Here is a 17367-nt window from a genome sequence, read left to right as displayed (position 1 = left end):
TTCACCAACCTCCTTAATAAACACTACAGGGGAGTATACAAGAGAGTTGCACTACTACTTATTTCCCTAGCGAGACAGTCTGGTGTACTGCAATATCTTTCCCATACTCAATGAGGGAAGGGATTCTTCACAACCCGCTGCGGTAAAAGACACCAAAAAAAAGACGATACTGGCAAAAAGAAACACTTATTCAGCGTCTAGGACTGCTCCCGGCAGGGCTTGAACCTGCGACCTCCGCATTACCAACACTAGCTTGAAGCCGGAGTATTAGTACGAAGCTCTAACCAACTGAGCTACGGAAGCTGACTAAGCGTGCATTTGCGACCTCTTAGAGCTGCTGTTGGAGGCCAGAGATGCAAAGATGCTTTATGACATTGAAGATCCAAAGGCTTATCCGAAGTAGAACCGGTGATATAAGCCAATTAAATAACAGAGAAGTGCTTCATTAGCCCTGCATTTGTACTTGGCCAAGGAGCATCTTCTTAGTACATTTGGGTAAATGATTTACAAGTAAATGGTATACAAGTACGTAGGCACCTGAGTGTTTTCAGCCCGGCTATTCATTTTACTTTCAGGTAGGCCTCCAGGCTCTACAATCTATAGGAAAAGGTTTTGAAAAAGATGAACGGACTTGAATGGATCTCTAGGAGACTAAAAAGCGTACCGCGTAGACCTCTAGACAAACAGTATATATAGGTAATTTTTAAACACCATACTCATTGCAGACCGACCTCGGTTCGAATATTGGCCATGGCATTCTGCACCCTTTCACGTCTGATATGCATCCCATGCTGGAGTACCAGGCTTTATAAACTCTCGTGCGTCGGCAACCAGTTCATTTGGCGTCTCCCAAGAAGCAAAATGACCACCGTAGGGGTAACTGTTAAAGAAGACGATATTTCCTTGGCGGCGTGCCCAATCTTCGGGCTACTCAGATGGTTAGATATTTGACAACTGGAGGTATCAAACCCATTACACTAACCGTGATAAAGCCTTGCTCGGCAAACTGAGTGATGCCCACTGGTTGATGAATATAGTCAAACTTGCCTGACCAAGGATTTTGTCCCTATGTTCAATGAGAAACCGTAGTGAGCACTCTCCTGTATGGAATTCTTACCCGCAGTGAAAGTTCCTTGTACATTCTAGCGCTACCAAACGGCCCCTGTATGTACAGCAACATTGTCCATGTGATGATTTCATCTGCTGTCCAGGGATAAGAAGGACTACCACCAAGCAATTCGGCGATTACCCAAGCCGCAAAGCCAACTGGGCTATCTGTCGCCGCATATGCCCACTGTAGAGGTTGGTTCTCAAAGACTTGCCGCTGGCCCAGATATGTCAGCCGGAACGTTGCCAAAACGTTGATGAGAAGTGCCTCCTCTGCCGTAGAATTTTGAGCATTAAATCTCTCCATATCTGTCTTGTTGGGGACTTGATACCAAAGATTGGTGTGAAGTGCTCGAACGCTCTCTGGATGATCGATAGCCATGTAGCGCACGGTGTGAGAGCCGAGATCACCGCCATGGACAATGTACTTATCGTATCCCAACTGCAACATTAGTTTGTGGAAAGCTTGACCAGCCTCTCGGAGCCCTAGATCAGGATACTCGGGAGCCGGCGAGAAACCGAATCCTGGCAAGCTGGGAGCCACTACATGGAATGCCGTTTCGTTAGTGGGGGGATTGGTATACCCGTCAATGACACGATCTACCTCTAGAAACGACCCTGGGTAACCGTGCACGAATAGCAGCGGAATGGCATCTTTTCTAGGAGATTGACGGTGGACAAAATGGAGTGGAATGCTGTGCGAGTAGTTTCCTGCGCCGTCAATTGTAGTAGTAAATTGCGGTAGGTGCTCGTTCAAACGACACTGCACATTATTCCAGTTAAAGCTATGTGTCCAATATTCTTTGATCGCAGTGACGTTCTGAACTAGAGGCCCATCACGAGGATCATGCTGAACAAGATCAGTAGCAATTCGGGCTAAAGAGGCCTTGACTCTCGTTTCTTCAATGAAAGAAGGATATATGTTAATCTTGAAGGCACTAGGCTGACTCCCAAAGTGAGCTTTGAACGGCTGTTCTGCTAAAACTGCCCCTGTGGCAAACAAGATCTGGAAGAGAAAGCGTATGGACATAGTTGGGATGAATCTGGCGGACAACTTGTTCTTCTATTGGTATCATGAGAGAGAGAACCATTATCAAGAACTCCAAAACCTGATGCTACTTATATGGTCCAGTGATTCGGTGAAAGCTAAGCTATACGGAATCCGGAGAGCAGCTACTGCCCGCTTAAGGTTTCATCTGGCGGAAAATTCACCGCATCTTGCTTACATGCATCCGCCGTCGACAATATATAATCATTGACATTATATCATAATTATAAAGCTGGTTTTGGTTGAAGTTTTCGGTTGTGAATTAATAATTATTATTGAGCTACTTTATGCGGACATGCTTTTGCTTTTGTCTTCAAGTTGTAAATTTCAACTTGTAGATATTGACATCTCAATGTCTGTTCCATGGGAAGGGGTGGACAATTTCCCACCAGCGGACTAGTGAATTCCTGCCCCTGGCATGTGTAGATTTATAATACCGGATGTTGCTTCTCTTAATGCCACAATGCCTCCCTGGGGAATATATATATATATCGCTGAACTAGTCATGAAATACTTTACAGCGTAACTGCTTTCTTCTTGTTTAGCCCTTCTACAACGCATTTCATCACAACTCAGTCCCCAGAAATTAAAAATCATGAAGGCCTTCCATTGGATCACGGTTTATGTGATAGCGTCATGTGCTACATTATGTGATGCGCAGTTAGATAACTTTCCTGCTGTGTATGACGATGTAAGTTCTGCATCCACTCTGAGAATATACCTGGGCAAAGCTAAGATGCTACTCTCTCAACTAGCAAATCGCAGGGGTGAGTCAATATATTATGGACTGAAATAACGTTTATCATACTAAAAGTTATCAAAGGGGTCCCCCGATGGCAAACTCACATGCTGTCCCGCGGGATGCATCACTTGCCAAGATCCAGTAAGAGAAGCCCCTGAGTAGCAGCCCTACCTACACTAATTGCGCTAATCGGTTTATAATACAGAGCGGCCCTCTTGGTTGAAGGCTATTATTTGTGTTTTTTAACATACTAGAAGCATGTAGCCGGTGGTAGTAGTGCAAGATGTATGTATAATATTATTTGCAACAACATGTAATTGCGATTATACTGCTGTGAGAATGTTGAAAGAATTATATTATGTTCCCATAATCTGCCGTATAAATATTCGCGAATTCATTCCGTAGTAAAATTAGTATGGCCATGGCCATGTCGTTGGAGCCAGCGCGCACATGCATCCCACACAGCAGGTAATTTACACGCGAAGAGCGCCCTGCAGGGGTCTTTTGTCTAGCACGCACCAATACTCTGTATAGAAAGCACGGCTGCACGGAAAGACGGCACCTAGGAGCCGAGGCCAATGGTTGTTGGCTGACCCTTTCATGATGCCTTGGTGATCCTCAATTGTAAATTTAGCTCGTTTAACAAGCAATCTGATTCACATTGAAGATTTGAAAGTATGTCCGAAGTAAAACCGGAGATATAAGCCAATCGAATAACAGCATCAAAAAGGTATAAGCTACCCTATATGTTTACCCAGGCATTTATAAGTTTAAGTTCTAATAAAGCTATAAAAAATTAGTAAAATAATATTAGTAATAATTAAAGTAATAAATAAATGATTTTATTATTTATTTAAAAATGGATAATTTGTATGTGTTTTATTTTATACTGATTAAAATAAGAACTTTATTTAAGGTGTCTTTGGACGTCTAGGGTTTACACTACGGAGAACAGCCATTTATCAGCCAAACTGTCCAAGTATACCTAGCTGGATGTTTTCTGCCCTATCAGCCCACGTGTTTAAAGTAAGCTTACAGTTCCTTCAAGAGAAGGTTTCTAAAAAGATGGAAGAGTCTGAGTGGATCTCTGGAAGACACTATTGTAAGTTGATCGATGAAACTGGGAGTGTTCTGTTCCGTTGCATTATTGTGTTACGAGAAGTATATAAGTATAATTATTTGCCACTGACTTCCACATTCGGATCGATAGCTCAGTGGTAGAGCGAGAGATTGCAGATCTCTAGGTCACGCGTTCGATCCGCGTTCGGTCCTTTCTTTTTTTTTTACCTTTTTTCACCTATACTATAGGTATTCGTATCTTTATTTTCCTTCCCTTTTTTATTCCTTTTATAGGATAACTTTTTTCCCTTTCCTTTTTCTCATGAAATATCTTTCTTAATAATCTTCCTATTTGCTTTTCACGCTCAGGTAAAAAAGCTTCATTTGGTCTTTCATAAGAATGGCGCTATATAAGCTTAATTACTAGGCCCCCTAGTCATCGCATTGGATCGATAGCTCAGTGGTAGAGCGAGAGATTGCAGATCTCTAGGTCACGCGTTCGATCCGCGTTCGGTCCTGTTCTTTTTTTTGTATTTTTTTTTCTTCTTTCATTTCCTCTCTTATTTTCAGAGTACACATGCCTTCTTTTTCTTTATTTTGCATTCCAGCAGTCCTAAATCCAATCTACATGAGATCTTTCAGAATTGCGAATATAAAAAATGGAAGCCAATAACCAATAATAAACCGAATTGCTAGAGAGAGAGTGGCTATATCTTATGTCTTCTGAAATAGCTTCACCGGATAGTATCCAGAACTGGGAAATTGAGATGGAAATTTTGTAATCGGCCGGATGTTTAAAGAAAGATTAGGTGGTCTTTCGGTGAGAAGTGCTTCCAGATGCCTTCATTTCCCTTCATTCATCATCTCTGAATCTTTCTCCCGCTTCGACCACCCATGGATGTGACATCAATTCCGCCAGTGTCGCTCGTTTAACAAGCTCGATGACACACATCCTGCGAATATAGCTTCCCAGTGTCGCGATATCCTTCGCATTAAGATCAAGTGTCTCCTCCTCGTAGCCATTGGCGTATGCCTCCTGTATTCGCTCCTCGAAGGGCAGAAAGTCTTTTGCGGCGGATTCTTTTCAAAGTTAGATATATTCTAGTCATATTTTGCAATCTCACCTTCTGATATCTTCGTAAGTACGCCGGTTTCCAGGCCTTCTTGGATCCATTGCTCAGGAACACCACCGAGCACCTTCTGCATTTGCGGTATCAACTCGTGATCATTCATGAATGCCTCGAGTGGTGTGCGCCCGGTGACAAGCTCATATGTCTTTAATTTGGTTAGTTGATGTATTAATTTGGCATATTTGTTCTTATTGTGCAGCCAAGATTCCAGATGTCAACCGCCTCGCTCAGTGGGTGCCGGAAAACCACTTCTGGCGGGTGGAAGGACATGTGCGTATTTATTGACATGGGCGGATTAGAGACGAAGAATGCTAAGCGCAACAATGTAGTAAGCGCATCATTTCTTGTGTTAAGTGAGGGGAGACAAACATTCGCCGAAATCGACAAGTTGGACCTCATCAAGAAGCTCGCCTTTGCCATACCCGTAGTCCGCAGGCATTACTAGGTAGTCTGGAAAACCCTTTTCGTTGGGTGATCCATCCTTCTTCGAAACCTTCCCTACCCGAGGGTCGTCGATAGTTAGTGTTTCGTTAAGAGTAGAGAGTCGGAATAACACGTTGCCCATGTATATATCTAAAATTCACAGTCAACAAGAGAAGCAACAGGGTCAGCTTACTTTGGGCCTACCTCCATGTGCCACACCGCATGCTCGGATGTAATCTACAGCAAAAAGAAGCTGTGAGGAGATCCGACGAGCAAGTGGACCTTCGAGGCGGTAATTTGGCCGCGTTTCTGCAACTGAAGATATCTGAGGGCCCAGAAATTCAAGAACTATACAAAGATGGCGTCCATTTGGGCCTTCATGGTAAAACGAATTCAGAAGATGCGAAACATGCTTATGGCCTGGGTGGGCAGGGTCCCCATTTTGTTTGATAGCCTGCAGGATCTCCAGCTCGTGGTTGTGCTCGTGCGACTGCTCTGCGACTGCTCTGCGACTACGATTTTGATAGGCACATTTGTTTTGTTCCTGATGGACATGTAAGTGAAGGACGGCGTAAGTTACTCTTCATCTCGAGCGAGCCAGACGATGGCGAATGATCCGAAGCCAAGCTTATCTAGAATTCGGTATTTCCCATCATCGAGTGTGTCGCTGAGGTGGACTTGATGGTAGCCTCCGGGGCCATAATCAGCCAAATCTTCTGCGGGCAAACCCATATCGTATTGGGATCGGTCAATCATTTTTCAAGGTAAAATTGAGATGAAGATATCGAAGTCGACAGAATTGAAGTCGAAAGCTCGAAAAAAAAAAAAAAAAAAAAAAAAAAAAAAAAAAATCCAAATGTGTTGTTGTGGTCCGTAGCCTCGGGAGTATATGAATGAGTTAATTTTTTGCACGTCCTTTCCACGTCGAAGTCAACGGTGGTATTTGAGCAAGTTGCATGATGGAGCAGAGAGATATGGCGGCCCGCCCCATCCGTCTGCTGAAATGCCTGTCCAGCAACATCAAGATCTCAACTTCCCGCTCTGTTACTGTCAGAATCGCTCCCACAGGCGGATAATAACGGTGGAAGCAGCAGTGCTTAGAAACAAACGGAGCTGCAGCTCATAAATCATGCCAAAGCTCAATTGTTAATGCAGCCAGCCATACATGGAAGCTGTCTCCAGCAAAACGTCCGTGACAGGCCTAATATCAAGAACATATCGTATGCCCTTGAAATATTGGTCTGTGGTTTCTGATGAAAACTCCCCCACTCTTTAATATAGCTGGCAGATAGATTACCAATCATTGTTGGGAATTACTGTATAGAGAAAGTCTCATAGTCCAATTTTTCGAGGGTATGATAGTGAGTACGGCAAATAGAGGAGTGAGTATAAAGACATTAACGTGAGCTTTCAAGGTAGCTACCAAACACATACGCGCGGCGGCCGTGAATAAAGCGCATACCAAGTGTCATCATGTAGGTCAGCGTAAAAACTAGGCTCCATCATGCTTGCCTGAATCTTCATCCAGTCCTCGGTGACAAGGGCTTCGCTAGACTCATCAATCCCCTCAGAGAGTGAGCCCGCCCAGCCCCGAACAATATTAAGATGCCTTCCATAAAGATCCACGCTGGCTTCACGGAGACAGCTGACAAGGCTATCCTCATCAATCTGGATAAAATATGTGTACCTTGAAACGTTTTCACAAGGAGTAGCGCCCATATCGTAATTTGAACCTTGCGTGTCGGTACGCACCCATGCCTTGAATCTGCGCTTCAGTTCACCCAGTGAAGTGCCCTCGAGCTCAGGATCCTCGACCCAGACCCAGTCGAGCTTCTCGGCGATATCAAGCTTGTCTGACTCTGCGATGGACTTTCGTGTCCTGTATTCGACGAGATTCTTGAGACTCTCCCGGGCGCCCTGAAGCTCAGGCTTGTAGGTGCATCGATAGATGACCCAACCCCATTCGGTATCTCTAGAGTTTAGCATCCACTGGATTTTACGCTCGGCAGAGAGGTCGTACCATTCCATGCCGATAGATGCTGTCTGCTTATGCGAGCTGCTTGACATGAAAGACCGGTTGAATGTACTGATATGAGCCGGCAAGCAGGCAGCGCGAACCGCGCTGGGGCGATGCTTGAGACGTGTAGGCCGCTGATAAAGGCCATAAAAGTGCTCCTTGCCTATACTTCTGAGGGCCCTTAGTGATTGGACTTTCAGCCGTAGCTGCTGTGCTGGTACAGAAGCCATATCAAGTGTGTTTATCGAGATAAAAGATGCGATATTGGCGGATGGACGAAGAAGTGGGGGACTGGCAGTACTGATTTAAGAGCTACCTAATTTAGGTTAGGTAGTACTTGTAGTTAATATGTAACTGATTCAGAAATTGCCATTGGCTGCTGGGAGCAACATTGGAGGAGTCGTCGAGCTTCGGTCGCTCGGTGATGCTACAGATCGAATTGAATCCCTTATACTCTTTCCACTTTCCCTCTCTTACATCTTTTTTCTTTCTCTTCTGTTGGGACAGTTACTTATTTGGGGTGGAAGTAATTCAGATATTGTAAGCTACATTGCCTACATGGCTTGACGGTTTCTCAACATTGAGGATTCTCTGCAGTAGAGGGCATGTCACTCATGTCATTTGCCTTGGTAATAGCGGGCTCGTCACAACGGGATGTAATAAATGATTCAACTTTCTTCTGGATCTAAGTGACAGAGTGGATAGACGTGTCGACGATTTATTGCTGTAGTAGTAGTACAATTCCAATTCTCTTGAGCAGATATCTTACGGTGCATGCAATGTGATTCAGAATATCATCACAGGGTTTATAAGTAGTATAGCGTTAGAGTATATGTGCCCAAAGTTAATATCACATGTCTCATGTGACAGAGAATATTACCTCAGGTTCACATCTGGCGATGTCTCAGAACATAGTTGACCGAGAATATTAGTAAGTTATCCGATTTGTATGGTTGAGAATCTTATCACAAAGTCCATGTATATCAATGTCTCAGACAAAGACCACTATAGGTGTGGGTGCTATGAGTAATAAAACACCAGCCGCCTATCTACACATTTGTATAAGTCATATGGAAGATAATTAACAGAGGGTGCTATATATGAGTATTACTCAGCCAGAGTGCCACTCGACGGTATACTCTCACATCCCCAGCTTACAGCTTGGTATCAGATTTCACGTGAAAACCCAGCGACTGAACGAGCTCCGTAGTACGAGATGAATCTGTCGTTGCGACTGTCCACAGAAATATTACTGAGTCAACCTCACTGGCCCTGCAGCGAGCTAGCAAGATGTGACACAATATTATGTCATTGTCAACCCATCTGTCTTGGGGCGTAATATGAGCCTAATTGTATTATCTTCTCCGGCAAGCAGGCTATTTGGGCGCCCGTACTCCGAGAAAATACGTCTAGCCGTGGAAGGAGATGCGCTACCCAGTCCAATTATTATATAAGGATAAGCCTGTTCCGCTTGTTGAGATACTAAATCTTCACCGACAGCAATCTGTTCATAGCTCAAGACTAAAATAATATTTCTGTTATTTTATTACGTTGTCTTCGATTCTATTATCATGATGAAAGTAGTTGCCATCGCCGCTCTTACGGTTGGACTGCTGCCAATAGCTGGAGCCGTATCAGCTCAAGATGCAGAGGCAGAAGTCCAGTCTGGCAGTGTGAATGTCACTATCCCATCTGGTATCATTATTGGTTCGACGGATGGAGAAGTTGAGTCGTTCAAAGGCATCCCTTATGCTGATCCCCCAATCGGCGATTTGCGCTTCAGACCACCAGTGAGGCTTTCAACACACCTTGGAGAGCTTGATGCTACTGGTGATGCTGCAGCATGCCATTGGGGACCTACCTTTGGCCCATTTACCGGCAAGGAAGACACAAAAACTTTTTCTGCAGAAATCGATGTTGCAAAATCTGTTCTCAAGAATATTGCCGGCAATAGGCCTAAGAGATTTGACGAAGACTGCTTGACAGTCAATGTTCAACGCCCCCAGGGAATTGGGGCTGGCGCCAATCTCCCTGTACTCTTCTGGATCTATGGCGGCGCTTTTGTGAGTGGGAGCACTTCTGGTTATGACGGTGCCAAGTTGGTCAAGACTGGCGTGGAACTCGATCAGCCATTCATCTATGTAGCAGTCAATTATCGCCTTGGCGGCTGGGGTTTTATGCCGGGCAAAGAGATCCTTCGTGAGGGAAGTGGCAATGCAGGACTGCGTGACCAGCGAATGGGGCTTGAGTGGGTGGCCGATAATATCGCAGAGTTTGGGGGTGATCCAAAGAGAGTAACTATTTGGGGAGAGTCTGCTGGTGCTTGGTCGGTGTTCGATCAGCTAGTTCTATATGATGGCAATGCAACATACAAGGGGAAGCAACTTTTCCAGGGTGCCATTATGAACTCTGGCACCGCTCTTCCTGCTGATACTATAGATGGTCCCAAGGGACAGGCTATCTATAATGCAGTTATCAAGAAGGCTGGATGCGAGGGTGAGAACTCGTTAAGCTGTCTTCGCAATTTAACCAATGATGACTTTGCTGATGCAGCCAACTCGGTCCCCGGTGCTATTTCATACCAATCTCTTGCACTATCATATCTGCCGAGGCCAGATGGCACGGTCTTGACAGACAGCCCGGATGCACTAGCAAGGAAAGGGAAACTTCATAAAGTACCGGTGATAATGGGTACGCAAGAAGATGAGGGAACAGTCTTTACCATCTTTCAGAACGACATGGGCACAGATGATAAAATCGTTGATTATCTCTCGAAATACTATTTTGGCAATGCTACCAGCGGCCACGTCAGAGAACTTGTCAGCACTTATAGTAAGAAAATTTCTGACGGAAGCCCGTTTCGTAGCATCCTTCCGTACGAACTCTATCCGGGCAAGAGGAGGATCGCTGCCATTATTGGTGACTTTTTCTTTGATCTGATGCGGCGTGTCATACTACAAATTCTTTCTGAGGAACATCCAGAAATACCTTCGTGGTCTTATTTCTCCTCATACAACTACTACTCAGGTCTTAACCCTGTTGGCACTATGCATGGATCAGATATCCCTGTTCTATTCAGCGGTTCCAACGACAAACATCCTACCATCAGTGGTCGGAAATACTACATCAATTTTCTCTATGGACTGGATCCTAATAACGGTAGTGAGGTAGATGAATATTGGCCCAAGTGGAAAGAGGGTCGGCAGCTCTTGTGGTTTAATAAGACAGATAACGGCCTCAAAAATGATACTTATAGAGACAGCAGCTACGAATTCATGTATAAGAATATCGATTCTTTACGCATTTGATAGCGTAACACCAGGTTTGAGAGCTACGGTAGAATCACCGCAATTTGGATACGACTATAACTTCTGATCTAGCCAATTTTTATCACGATCCAACTCATTTAAAGCCGCAACGGAAGGTTTATTGGAACTCAGAATCAAAGAAGAAGTGGTCTAATCAGAGCGATGGATCATGTAGCTCAGATGAACGCAGATAAACTGAGATTGGATATATAACTTAATTTGACAACGCTTAGTTAGCAATTTAGATAGTTGTTAACATGGCGATCAAATTTTGCTTTAAACGCTGCTGATTCGTTACCTAAATACCAGACTGGTCTGACCTTTCCGTTTAAGGAATAAAACTCTAAACAGGCTATCCCCTTATGCCCTTGGAAACTCTGCTCTAATGTATTCAGGGAATGTAGTTAATGATGTTTTTTATGCACTGCTAAGGGTTAATTATGGTAAGGCTTGACAAGTTCATACATGCGTATTGGCGCTTTGGGATCTTCACCGTGTGTTGCACATGCTCTCTGAAATTCGGCACTGCTGAAGAGAGCTCTTGATATAAAGGAAGGGCGTTCTAGAACCCTTCAGCTAGTACCCGGCATATAGCTCCTATATCCCCCAATTTCAATTACAGGCATTCGACTAGCTATAGATAATAAGTGACGCTCCAAAACACTGCCCATGCGATACAACTACCTGGCAACTGGTCTCTGAACTTTTAGCTGCATCCGGGAAGCGAACATGTACTAATATATCTCCTTCTAATATTCTACCGGTAACGTCACATCCATCAGCAAATAATGGCTAAATTTACATCTACCGAAGCTAATCGAAGGCTAGTCTCAGCAACCCTTGCCCTCTGCTACCAGTATGATATCTCCAAGGAAATGCTTTTTTCTACTCGCAATATATGCCTAAAGCGTCGAAACTGCAGCAATGCATATTATAGCGAATCTAAACACTCTTATTTTGTAATATTAGTGTCCAGACCTTGTAAAGGTTTCATCGAAAGGGCATGCCCTCATTCATTTGGGGAAATATGCCCATGATTAGCTGCCGGCCAATTGCTGACACCGCAAATTGATTTCTCCGAGCTCATTCTCAGGCTTACGGCACGCCTACCCGGGGCTACGGCATGGGGGGCTACAAGACCTTCCCCTTAAGGATTTTCCCTGTAGAGCTTGCCAAATCTTGATGTTCCACCACATACGTGTCAGAGCAACAAGAAATGACGTTCAGGGGATCCTATTGGTCGTGACATGGTTATTTACATGGCGAATGGAAGCGAAACAATGCAAGCCAAAGCAAGCAGTCGATCCACATCCTATCGAATAATATCACCTTCTGTAAGTACATGTCCTATTTTCCCGCTTCCCCCTAAGATGAAGATTTCATTGCTGAGTTGCTCGCCTAATGAGTGCACTTCACCTATATTCTATCATTGCTAGGCTCAAAATGGCTATTAAGATGCTATTGATTGTGCTTGTCTAACGAAAAGACTGGTATATAATTAAATTTCCGAAAATTGTATCCGACCGCAAGAAATGAAACCCAGTTTTGTTCTACATCCTCGCTCATATGCGCTCGTACAAACATAAAAATCTTAAAATTAAAATGTAAAATTGTCACCAAACTTTTGACTCTATGATAAACAAAAGAAAGAAATCATAGTGTATAGTCGGACCGACCAGAGTGATGGCTCTCTGCGGCATTCGCATGGACTCGAGTCTCGATATTGGCCACCAGTCCAGTCTCGTCGTGGCCTAGCTCGATGGCATTCTCGTCAATAGTCTTGTCCAATGCTGATCTATCGACGTGATATGATCTCGTCAAGATGATTTCGCCGCGGCCGCTGACGCTTGAATGGCCGGGGTTTTTAAAGTATGAGGAGCCTCGAGCGCGTTGAACGTAGAGGGTACTGACGGCTGGAAGACAAGCGCATATTAAGCCGATACCAACCTCAGCGTTACTGATTTAGGATTATGTTAGCTGTGTGGTTCATAACCTTGATTGCAAATAGGGGATCGATATACTTACCCCGATAAGATGACTTTGATAAAGACCATCGTCATGTTTGTAGACTGGCCCTCATCAATAATCATAGCTAAGCGATAAATGCTAAAGCCTGTGGCAACTCCACCAGCACATAACAGTCCTGCTACACGGAATCGTTTTCGTCGAGGTAGCTGGAGTGACCATGTAAGGGGTGTCGGTAGTAACAAGATGGCTAAGTCGCTAATCACGCTGATAATGGAGTCGGCTGTAACGATAGCGCTCTGATCCAAGCATTTGCTGGTATCTCCCTCCCAGTATGCATGAATCGGCCAGCAGATGAAGATTTTGATGAAGAAGCCGGAGACGTAATATGCCACGATCATACTGATAAAGATGTAGATTCCGATAAGGGTTCGCCGGTGAACAGATCCGAAGACTCGAATGATGATAATAAGCAGGGCTAGCTTAACGGTCATGGCCATCGGGGCGTAGAAGATCGTTGCGGCATAGCAAGACTTTCAAGTAATCGTTAGATTCCTATAGAAGGTGTCGTGGAGAAGAGTGTTTCAAATGGCTCTTACCTTAAAGTATAACTGAGCTTGCTCCTTGGAGACTTCCCACATGTTGAGACCTCCGCCATGTGAACCAGCTAAATTGTTATGAGCGGGTCGTGTTACGAAGTTGTGAAGGGTAAAGAGTCAAAGACAATACTTACCAAAGCACGCGGTGATGCAGTACCCTATCATGAGTACCTATTCCGCGTATTAGCCTTCAAGACTCCACCATATTTAATCTTCGAAGCATCATCAGGTTGCATACATAAGCCGAATACGTTGCATCTGTGTTTCCTCAAGTCAGCTTGTGCTGGTGCGTGGGCCCCTTTGATACACATTAACCCACAGTCATCTGCCGTAAAGCCGCCTCCCAGCAACCGGGTTTTGGCATAAACTCGTATCCCAACGAAGATAGAGACAAAGAAGATTGTCAGTGCTTGTGTGACATAATTTACAGTTCTCAGCACATCTTGCGGATGAGCAAGATCAGGGATAACGCCCTCGGGCGGCGGAGCAGCACCGGGAAAACTCATGATGGGCAAAGCTTCATGATTCTGCAACTTTGCAGGACAGGTCGAGAAGTGCCGAATGGAAAAGGAGCGACTGCCGGTAGTTAAATGAACACACCAACTCGTGGGGGAGGGACGATCAGAACATAAAGGGCCAACAGAGCTAATCCAGATGTAACTGGATTTGTTTGAACCTGGAAGACTCGAAGAAGAAAAAGAAATGGAAAAATATCCCTGCACATGCGGCACTCCGGTTACACTAGGGTCCATCCACTTCTCTTACAACCTGTCAGCCTCAGACACTTACGCATTGTATTGGGTCCTGCTGAGAGCGCGATATGTCGTTTAGCTGAACACTCAGTTGCCGAACATGACATCCAAAGTGGGACCGGGCTAGGGACCCGAGCCGTTGTGGGCCTGCCTACCAACGCCGGATGAATTAGCACAAGCCATGGCGCTGCTGAAGAATGTCAAACAGGGGTGGTACGGTGAACAAAAGTGTCCCTGTGCGAATCGGAAAACGTCTCCAGACTCCCGGGAGGCGAAGGGCTGCCAACCAACAGCATACTAAGTCAGTCAACTGGTATATACTAGTCATGGACCCTGCGATTACATGATCATCAAACGGAAACTTTCGGTTACGCAATATCCAGCACGAGGCATCCCGACAAAAGGACTTTTACAGGGCTCAAGTCTGTAAGATAGATGGGGGAGGGCTGGGGGCGCATGGACGAACTGACACTTAAGTTACACCGCAACGCCATCATGGAGATGGACATGGTCTAAAGCCGCCGCCATGAAGATCGTTTGCTCTTTAGAAAACCGATCGTGTACTTTGGGTAAGGCACTGGCCTACGATGTTACCGCTGTGGAGTCTGGTGGAGTGCCCTGCAACAAATTTCTCTCAAATCCATGTCAAAACGCTTGGCTATGCTCTTTTCGATATTCAGCCCTCGGCCGCTCGTCCAGGTCAAAGGGGCCATTGATGTTTTGTTATTTTGCATAGCTTAGGGCTGCGATGACTGCCAGGGTGCATTCTCTTCTTTTGGATTATGACCGCCGCCCTCCTTTTCACTTTGGCACGGCCTTCCCGAGTCATTCTGTCGAACAGATAGCTGCGCAGCTCGTATTTATATTGAGTAATATTATTTGTCTTGCTTGACTCTTTCTTGTTCAAGTAAATTGTGCAAAGCATTCATCCTATACCACAGACCAAAATGGGTTCTCAAGTTTACGTTGGAAAGGACTCGAAGTTATTCGAGCCTCTTACGATTGCAAATGGGAAAATCACCCTTAAGCATCGAGTTGTCCTGGCCCCCTTGACGAGGAACCGTGGTACGCCTCTTCATGCTTCGACGCCTGAGAATCCAAATCGCCTCTGGGTTCCCAACGATCTCATTGCACATTACTATGCGCAGCGGGCAACGGATGGGGGGCTTCTCATTAGCGAAGGCATCCCACCTTCACTTGAAGTATGTCATCCCCCAGAGAAGATATAGATCGGCGTTAAGAATAAAAGAAAGACGGGGTAGAGTTAACATTAAATGTTTAGGGAAATGGCATGCCTGGAGTTCCAGGGATCTTTTTAGAGGAGCAGGCCAAAGGGTGGAAGAAGGTCGTTGATGCAGTTCATGCCAAAGGCGCTTATATTTATGCACAGCTTTGGCATTCTGGTCGCGCCAACATCCCACAGCTTACAGGAACCCCAATTGTAGCACCGTCAAGCATTCCATGGGACGATGCAAACGAATGTTTTATGTATCCTGCACCTGATTCATCTCCCGTCAAGTATAGCGATCACCTACCACTCGAGCTAACAGTGGACCACATCAAGAAAACGATCAAAGACTACTGCGCTGCTGCAAAGACAGCGATTGAGATTGGCTTTGATGGCGTGGAGCTTCATGGAGGCAACGGGTACTTGCCAGAGCAGTTCTTGAGCTCTAATATTAATAAGCGAACAGATGAATACGGTGGCACGCCTGAGAAGCGTTGCAAGTTTGTCCTTGATCTGATGGCCGAACTGGCTAAGACTGTAGGAGAAGATAACTTGGCTATTCGACTCAGCCCCTTTGGCCTCTTTAACCAAACTCGCAGCGAGCAGCGTCTTGAGACTTGGGGTCACTTATGCCGCGAGCTAAAGAAGACTCACCCCAAGCTCTCATATGTCAGCTTCATAGAGCCACGATATGAACAAATCTTCTCTGAAGCCGAGAAGCAAACGTTTCTCAATTCATGGGACCTTCCTAGAGTCGATCTGTCAATGTTCCGCGACATCTGGGGAGAAACGCCTTTCTTCTCCGCTGGCGGCTTTGACCATACTAATTCATGGGGGATTTTAGAAAGTGGAAGATACGATGCTTTAATTTACGGAAGATATTTCATCAGCAATCCGGATCTAGTGGAGAGGCTGCGAAATGGCTGGCCACTGGCTCAGTATGACAGGTCTCGCTTCTACGGGCCCTTTGAAGATCCGACGATCGGGTTTACTGACTACCCGGCCTATACCATGACAAAAGCATAATGGTTTGAAGATTAATGAGCAAGGAAGATGTGTTTGATCACGATAATGTTGTTTAATGTGATTGTACTATCTATCTAGAATCAATTGTTGGTATTTAATGGCAATAGAAGCAGCAATGATTGTACTACGTACCTTTACAGAACAGTGGTGATTTATACCAGCCGAGGACTATCGCGAGTCAGGGCGCACAGCAGCGCCATCACATGTGCTTACCTCGCAGATTGAGATTACTTGTCTAGAAGAAAGCGGTAACGGATCGCCCATCAGTCTATATTATGTACATACTTTGCCGAGCCTTTTGCCCGTTAGAAGTTTCGGCTATCGCTACCAATTTTCGGGCCAGAAGAGAGTGATCTACACATCGCCGAGCTCGTATTGAAATTGAAACACCGGGCTGCAGCCCCCCAGCGGAGTCATCGGGAGCTTCTAGCGGTTGCCGGGCCCACATGATATCAATTGACACACAAGGATAACATAACCCTTGTTCACAGCTTGGAAGTGCGCGAGTCGTACGGATACATACTTACGCAATCGCGCGCGGTGTTTGTGAAGCCGTTTCAATCGAGCTAATAACTAGAGCTTCTCCCAGGTCTGTGGATTATGGCCTTCATTTTGATAAACGGCTTGCTTACTTGTATGCTGCCTGCAACGGCCCTGTGCGGAGTTACACGCTTGTTGCACTGGTAAGTGCTTCATACGTGCTCCATAATGTAAATCATTCATGCGCACAGACATCAATCCCCATGATTGCCCCCCGTGGGAAACTCTGAAAATGGCGACATTATGCGTGTATGAGTGATGTGACCAAGGATAGCTGCCCCAGTATCCGCACTGTATCCTTCGTACGTCGATGCTACTTATCCCTGCTTATTGAGCCTAAGATAGCCAGATAGACGAGGAACAAGCCGAGCGGACGGATATCAAGTATAACAATGCCATGGATGGAGACATTAGATTGCATCA

At 45.2% G+C, this 17367-nt stretch overlaps 6 protein-coding genes and 3 non-coding genes across 9 annotated transcripts; 4 read left to right on the top strand and 5 right to left on the bottom strand.

Moving 5' to 3' along the window:
* Nucleotides 1–204: 204 nt before the first annotated feature.
* On the bottom strand, nt 205–303 carry GGI43DRAFT_t61. Its single transcript has one exon. It is a non-coding gene; the product is annotated as a tRNA-Ile (tRNA).
* Nucleotides 304–768: 465 nt separating this feature from the next.
* On the bottom strand, nt 769–2137 carry GGI43DRAFT_381161 (epoxide hydrolase family protein; the record flags this gene model as incomplete). The annotated part of the gene is made up of 3 exons (XM_083203081.1): nt 769–927; nt 983–1066; nt 1118–2137. The coding sequence occupies 3 exons, from the start codon at nt 2135–2137 to the stop codon at nt 769–771; spliced, it is 1263 nt and encodes a 420-aa protein (XP_083063301.1).
* A 1960-nt stretch (nt 2138–4097) lies between these two features.
* On the top strand, nt 4098–4169 carry GGI43DRAFT_t72. The gene has a single exon. It is a non-coding gene; the product is annotated as a tRNA-Cys (tRNA).
* Nucleotides 4170–4402: 233 nt separating this feature from the next.
* On the top strand, nt 4403–4474 carry GGI43DRAFT_t73. The gene has a single exon. It is a non-coding gene; the product is annotated as a tRNA-Cys (tRNA).
* Nucleotides 4475–4809: 335 nt separating this feature from the next.
* Nucleotides 4810–6265, bottom strand: GGI43DRAFT_381160 (kinase-like domain-containing protein; the record flags this gene model as incomplete). Its single annotated transcript, XM_083203080.1, has 6 exons — nt 4810–5036; nt 5081–5231; nt 5306–5397; nt 5456–5659; nt 5714–6021; nt 6090–6265. The coding sequence occupies 6 exons, from the start codon at nt 6263–6265 to the stop codon at nt 4810–4812; spliced, it is 1158 nt and encodes a 385-aa protein (XP_083063300.1).
* Nucleotides 6266–6372: 107 nt separating this feature from the next.
* On the bottom strand, nt 6373–7796 carry GGI43DRAFT_398023 (uncharacterized protein). Its single transcript, XM_083205182.1, has one exon. It carries the CDS (start codon nt 7754–7756, stop codon nt 6929–6931), a length of 828 nt encoding a protein of 275 aa, XP_083063299.1. The 5' UTR covers nt 7757–7796; the 3' UTR covers nt 6373–6928.
* A 1132-nt stretch (nt 7797–8928) lies between these two features.
* On the top strand, nt 8929–11115 carry GGI43DRAFT_398021 (Alpha/Beta hydrolase protein). Its single transcript, XM_083205181.1, has one exon. It carries the CDS (start codon nt 9098–9100, stop codon nt 10832–10834), a length of 1737 nt encoding a protein of 578 aa, XP_083063298.1. The 5' UTR covers nt 8929–9097; the 3' UTR covers nt 10835–11115.
* Nucleotides 11116–12487: 1372 nt separating this feature from the next.
* On the bottom strand, nt 12488–13904 carry GGI43DRAFT_381157 (PTH11-typeG-protein-coupled receptor; the record flags this gene model as incomplete). The annotated part of the gene is made up of 6 exons (XM_083203079.1): nt 12488–12791; nt 12860–13332; nt 13399–13466; nt 13533–13569; nt 13637–13656; nt 13718–13904. The coding sequence occupies 6 exons, from the start codon at nt 13902–13904 to the stop codon at nt 12488–12490; spliced, it is 1089 nt and encodes a 362-aa protein (XP_083063297.1).
* Nucleotides 13905–14371: 467 nt separating this feature from the next.
* On the top strand, nt 14372–16517 carry GGI43DRAFT_398017 (alkene reductase). The gene is made up of 2 exons (XM_083205180.1): nt 14372–15352; nt 15433–16517. Exons 1-2 carry the CDS (start codon nt 15098–15100, stop codon nt 16402–16404), a joined length of 1227 nt encoding a protein of 408 aa, XP_083063296.1. The 5' UTR covers nt 14372–15097; the 3' UTR covers nt 16405–16517.
* The last annotated feature ends 850 nt before the right edge of the window (nt 16518–17367 follow it).

Source organism: Trichoderma evansii, assembly GCF_050947405.1.
Source record: "Trichoderma evansii strain SZMC 28006 chromosome Unknown GGI43scaffold_4, whole genome shotgun sequence".
NCBI lineage: Eukaryota > Fungi > Ascomycota > Sordariomycetes > Hypocreales > Hypocreaceae > Trichoderma > Trichoderma evansii.
This window is presented reverse-complemented; position numbering and strand designations above follow the sequence as displayed.

Excerpts from the sequence above, each read along its gene's own strand:
- GGI43DRAFT_398023 (XM_083205182.1), bottom strand. The coding sequence starts at position 7,756 with ATGGCTTCTGTACCAGCACAGCAGCTACGGCTGAAAGTCCAATCACTA.
- GGI43DRAFT_398021 (XM_083205181.1), top strand. The coding sequence starts at position 9,098 with ATGATGAAAGTAGTTGCCATCGCCGCTCTTACGGTTGGACTGCTGCCA.
- GGI43DRAFT_398017 (XM_083205180.1), top strand. The coding sequence starts at position 15,098 with ATGGGTTCTCAAGTTTACGTTGGAAAGGACTCGAAGTTATTCGAGCCT. Across the intron at positions 15,353-15,432 it reads GCATCCCACCTTCACTTGAA|GGAAATGGCATGCCTGGAGT; the intron begins GTATGTCATCCC and ends TTAAATGTTTAG.